Source organism: Danio rerio, chromosome 3 (genome assembly GCF_049306965.1).
Source record: "Danio rerio strain Tuebingen ecotype United States chromosome 3, GRCz12tu, whole genome shotgun sequence".
In the NCBI taxonomy this organism is placed as follows: domain Eukaryota; kingdom Metazoa; phylum Chordata; class Actinopteri; order Cypriniformes; family Danionidae; genus Danio; species Danio rerio.
The window spans coordinates 44,144,173-44,150,172 of record NC_133178.1 but is presented as its reverse complement, the minus strand read 5'-3'; the positions used below and the strand labels follow the sequence as shown (position 1 = coordinate 44,150,172).

The following is a 6,000-nucleotide window of genomic DNA, read 5'->3' as shown; positions in this document are numbered from 1 at the left end:
GAGCTTGACACGCAGCTGAACACTATTGGTTTACAGCAATACGTCACTAGCTCATGCACAAGCTAGGCTAATGAAAACAAACATTTTTTAAATACATAACAGAGACATTAAACTGTAATAATATAAACATATAATAACGAGCCATGGTCAACCCGAGCTAAAACAAACCTTGTCGTCATTTTGCTAGACAGTCACAAAGCCAAGATGAAAAACAAAAACTACTGTCATTGTTTACAAAGTTGTCTAAAGCGCGAGCAGCTTCACTTTCTAAAGAGAGCTTGCGTCCACGCCTTTATTTGAAATAACAAACTTCTCGAGTTGATGATAATAATGTGCACTTGATTATTGATGTGCTTCTGACATCCAACCCTTTCAGAAACAGACAAACATGAGACTGACGCAGGAAAAAAAACAACGGAGAAGCCGAAAAAAAGGAGCAAATGATTCTTTCAGCAACCTAAAACATGAACAAACAGCCACGTTTAACTACTAACATCACCTTTTGGACTACCATGAACTCAAATGACTGAATTACTTTGTGCCAAGAGGTAACGCACTGGTAAAAATTAAAGATACAGATGAGAGGTTTGCACTGACATTGCCTGTTGTTTTTTTTAACCCAAATAAGCGCTAAATGTGTAGTTTTTCTGCAATTGATAACATTGGAGACTGTAAGGGGCTGTATGTGTTCATAAGTTGCATTTATTTTTTATTTTATATAGTTGCAGACGTTACAGCAGGCTATTTCACACTATAGTTATGTAGGCTACAGTAGGCTATTACTGATCTGCAGTTATAATCAAATCATGATCAACGAAATTTTAGTAATTAACATTTTATATAGTATTTATGTGTATTGACCTTATTCTAAAATGCGGAAGAGCGCCTGTTTTTGCGATTGTCTTAGAACTTCCGATTCAGTCGCCTATGGGAGAAATGACTAGGAATAATAAACGGCAGAAAATGGCCAAACTACTTGCTCAACAAACAAATGTTTGCATGACTACACAGACCAAGTAGCATAATATAATAAGAAAATTTTAAATTGCAACATCAAGCAGCGTAACGAGCAGTTGTTAACGTCAAAAAATAATTGGAAGTGAATGTGACCGGAAGTCGCGAGACAAAAAGATTCAAATGGCAGCGCCCGCTCGACAGCTGAGAATAAGGTGAATAAAGCATCTGTTTTGTGTGAAGTGCTGCTCATATAATATGTGAACGACCGGTACAGCTTTACTTTGACATTTCCTCTTGCGAGAATGACGTTGACTAAAACGTAAGCCTGATAAAGGTGACCCGTACTGACATGTACTGTATTTTACTGTACTACTCAGAGGAAATGGCCCATAAGTTTAAAGAAAAGGAATTTATGATCAATTAATGGACAAACATTTTTTATGCTAAAAATATACTCTAAAAAAAATAAGGTATATAATATTATTATATAGGGTTGGTTTGTCTTTTGATCAAAAAATATTTCTTATAATAATATAATCTTAATATAATAATTGTTTGTTTGAAAAGGCATCAATTCTAAAAAGTATATGATAGTGAGATTAATTTTCTCTTGTTAAAAGAATCAATTTATATGTATAAACAATATATGATTTATTACAACGATTTGAGGGTGAACAAACAATGACAGAATTTTCATTTCGTCCTAACTATCCCTTGCACATTCATGCTCAGAAGAGAGAGCCTGCTTTCGGCAAGGTCCTCTTCCTCAGTCCCATCTAAAGTCATGACCCACCATCTCATAAAACTTGACATTGAATGGCCTATAAAACTCTCTGAGCTGCTCAATGACGTCCTGCTGGATCTGAACGTGAGTCCTGCCCTTGGATTTGCCCAGGCAGCGCGGCTGACTGCTGCTCTCTGGCTTCTTCAGGCACGGGAAACCCTTCGTTCGGTTGAAGTAGAAGTGCTTGTCCGTGATGATCCGCTTGAGGCCCAGAAAGTCCTGCACACGGCCCAGCTCTCCGGCCGGATCCGTGATGAGCCGCTCGCCGCTCACAAAGTGGATCTGGGACAGCCGGAAGTACTGGAGCCAGTTCTCCAGGTGTAGGATGTACATGCCGATGCGGATGGCATTCCAGGACGTGTCCACGATGCCCTGGCTGCGGTTTTTGAAGGCCAGGTCTTCGAAGGAAGGGATGTCGGGTTTTTTGGAGAGGGTTTGTGTGTAATCTGAGATGGCCCTCGTGACTGGATTGCGCACCACTACGATTAACTTGGTTTCACGAGACATGTTGGAGATGCGCCGCGGAGCCTCACGGGTCACGAAGTAACTAGGGGTTTTCTCCATTGTGATTTGGCTGTCCAGCGTCCTTGGCATAAGCCCCCTGTGGGATAAAATGATAAGATGTATTAATTCTTAATAGTGTATGTGTGTACAGTATAAACAAATATATAGTGTTTTACATGCACAGAATGGCAATTTACATTTTGAATAAATGTTATTAGTAGTTTACAGAATAAAACAACAAAATAATGGTTTAATGTATGTAATTAATTCGGGAATCCAGAGAAACTTTTCAAGTGGTCTCTCATATATAGCAATAGTTTATATCTGTGCAGTTATTTGATAAAATATTTTTACCCATATTTTATTTTATTATTCATTTACATCCAGTCATTTATCTGACAAATATTCTACATGCATTTTTTTAGTCTTTAATATAAAGTAGTCAATAAAACAAATTTGAATTATGTTATTATCTTTAATTATTACTCTGAAATAACAACAAAATAAAGAAAAATTGATGTGAGTAAAACAAATAATAAGATGGTATGTACATTTTTATAAATTAATGTATCTAATCTTTTATTTAATGGCATTTCCCTTTTTTTCATTTAATACCTGTGCAACTTGCTTTTGCAACAAAACTAATAATAATAAAATCATAAACATATTCATAATAATATCATAAATGTATATAATAATTATTTGTTAATGTATTTAGTATTTTCCCCACCTTTTCACTATTATTGTTGCTGATACTTAGAACAAAGCACTGACCCACGTATTAAAATTCATCATGCTACTCTCCATACATGCCCCAACAGGCATGAATGATACATCAATTGCTGGGCTGTGCTACTGCTTTTCCAAACAGTTTGATACTGGACATATAAAATGGGTACAAACTCTTTTTGCTTTTTTTTTTTTTAAGGTGTTATTAGCTATGTTTTCATCCACCTACTTTTATGTGCATTTTGCATATGCGCATAAAAAACGGTTGATGGAAATGCCATGATGTGCATACATTTTGAAAATGCGCATTAAAAACTATGATGGAAACACTTTTAGTGCACACATTTCAGTATGCGCATTAAAAAAGGTCATGTGATTTTTGTGATAAGAGATCATGTGATGATGAAAATGTGTGTAAATGGACAAACCAGCCAGCTAAGCACATTGTAAAACATCTGAAATGTTGTTTTGGTCATTCTAAAACGCCCTAACTGTTTCAGTATTAGTTTTATCATATTATTAAATACCTCCAGAATCAAGAGTGTCTGACACCTTTAAACGCCACCGCGCACTCACTGAATTGATAGCCTTCTGAGGCACAAGTCATTTATTAGATGAAGAAAAGATTGACGCAGCTTCTTCTACTGCATCAAATTCTGCTTTTACAGTTATATTTTTACAAATTTGGCGCCAGGTAATTAGAAAGTGACGATTTTGTTCGCTTTGGCTTGTTGGATGGAAACGCTTCTTTATTCGCACATTTTTTATGCAATAATCCAGTTTTGCACAAAAAGTTAATTTGCATCTTTGGATGGAAACATCCTACTGTTATATGCTTTATGTATTTAAAAACACTAAACCCATATAAGTGATTACTATTATAATGTCTTCTTTGAAATAAAGTTTTCCAAAAACCACATACTTTTGCATCATTATAACAAAAACTAATAACTGGCTCACACTGCAATAACACCTGTAAGTAGTATATTTATTTGCTAATTTATAGTACTAATCTAGCTAATTCTATCTTAAATGTGTCAGAAATCAATCATTTCAAAATGTGTCTTAGATTTTTTTTATCAAATAAGATGTCACTCTGGGTGACGTAGTGGCGCAGTAGGTAGTGCTGTCGCTGCACAGCAAGAATGTTGCTGGTTCTAGCCTCAGCTGGGTCAGTTGGTGTTTCTGTGTGGAGTTTTCACATTCTCCCTGCGTTCACTTGGGTTTCCTCCAGGTGCTTTGGTTTCCCTCACAGTCCAAAGACATGTTCTACCGTTGAATTGGATAGGCTAAATTGTCCGTAGTGTATGAGTATGTGTGGATATTTCCCAGAGATGGGTTGCGGCTGGAAGGGCATCCGCTATGTAAAAACCTGCTGGATAAGTTGGCGGTTCATTCTAGTGTGGCGACCCCGAATTAATAAGGGGACTAAGCCGAAAAGAAAATGAATGAATGGAAATGTCACTTTAGTACAAAAATAATGTCCTCTACTTGTATGTTAGTCTACTAACTTTTGTTATTGAAACCAAGTTGTCAAAGCAGCTTGTTTCGGATTTTGTCTCAGATATAATAGTAACACGAAAGACTCTGCAAAAGAAGGTCAACGCCCATTGATAGTTTATTGACCCCATTTAGCCCTGCCCACAAATTATTGCATTTAGTAGGAAGAGACTAAAGCCGCCTTTCCACTGCACACAACATTTGGACGCGACTGTCGGAATACGCCCCCTTGTGGCACTCGCACAGAATTTTCAGTTTTGTCATGCACCATCGGAGAGAAGCTGATCTTGCAGTGTCAGAAATAAAGGAGTACAAAAGCAAGAGTTCACCATGCGTTCACCATGGTTGAATGAATGAATACTAGAAACTCCAAGACGGCTAAAAATATTGGAGGGAATGTGAAAACAACATAAAAAATAATGCTTTATTACTCATTTATAAATGGAAATATATTTTTAATATAGACTTTTTATGACTCAAAAAATAATGGAAAAACTCCTATTTCTCATCTCGTCCGCACGGACCTGCTTAAACAACACTGAAACGCATTACATCCGGTCAGCTGGTTGTATATTGTCTAGTTGCAGGAGTTCAATTATTTCAACGGATCCACAGCTCAATTCGGATCTGAATTTTCCGCATACAAAGATGATTGGAACTCCACGCAGCTCCCAGATTACTCTCCATTGAAAATAAATGACTTCCGGTCTGTCGCTTGTCGTTTGTTGTGTACAGTAGAAAAGGAGTCTGAAGGCCCTGCTGGTTACATTGAATACCTCATGTTCAAACCATCTGCTGTGCCTCACTTTTTTGAGTGCACTGTGCAGCTGCAGTTAAGAAAAGGTCAATTCAGTGTGCAAAAACCGCCTGACGTCACGCACTCCAGCACCAAGACTGCTGAAACAGTGGTTGCGTAGCAACATAAAAGCACAGCACACTGCTGTTTTTAAAGTTACCCAAATGTAATCCTAGTGTTTTCACAACTTTGTGAAAAAAAAATTAAAGATACATTTTTGAATATTCTGTAACACTTTACATCAAGGTCATTGCATTTACTAACATGAACAATGAACGATACAATTTTTACAGTATTTGTTCATGTTAGTGAGTGTTAGTCAATGAAAATACAATCGTTAATTGTTAGTTCATGTTATCTCACAGTAAATTTAATGTTAACAACTTGGATGTTGTATTTACTTGCTTTAGTAAATGTTAAAGATTAATAAATGATGTACAAGTATTGTTCAATATTAGTTCACGTTAGTAAATACATTAAAGAAACCTTTTGTAAAGTGTGAGCGTGTATTCGTGTTGCTTTTGCACAAAATCCATGAATGAAATACTATAAAGGAAATCTATGTAACATTACAGGTAATTGCTGCAGTTGAATAACATACAGATAGAGTTGTTTTGACTAATAAAACCAAAAGACACGATTGCAGCTGTACAGGACATCTACCGAGGTGGCACAAAAAAATGCATTTCACCCGAATCTACCACCCCAGCACTGGTATCCCTGTGTATTA

At 36.6% G+C, this 6,000-nt stretch overlaps 1 protein-coding gene across 1 annotated transcript in view; it reads right to left on the bottom strand.

The window, feature by feature from the left end:
* Nucleotides 1–1,723: 1,723 nt before the first annotated feature.
* The window catches only part of hs3st2 (heparan sulfate (glucosamine) 3-O-sulfotransferase 2), a 53,425-nt gene continuing 49,148 nt past the window's right edge, over nucleotides 1,724–6,000 (bottom strand). The window contains 1 exon segment of the mRNA NM_001080608.1: nucleotides 1,724–2,342. Within this exon segment, the coding sequence (NP_001074077.1) occupies nucleotides 1,724–2,342 (619 nt within the window).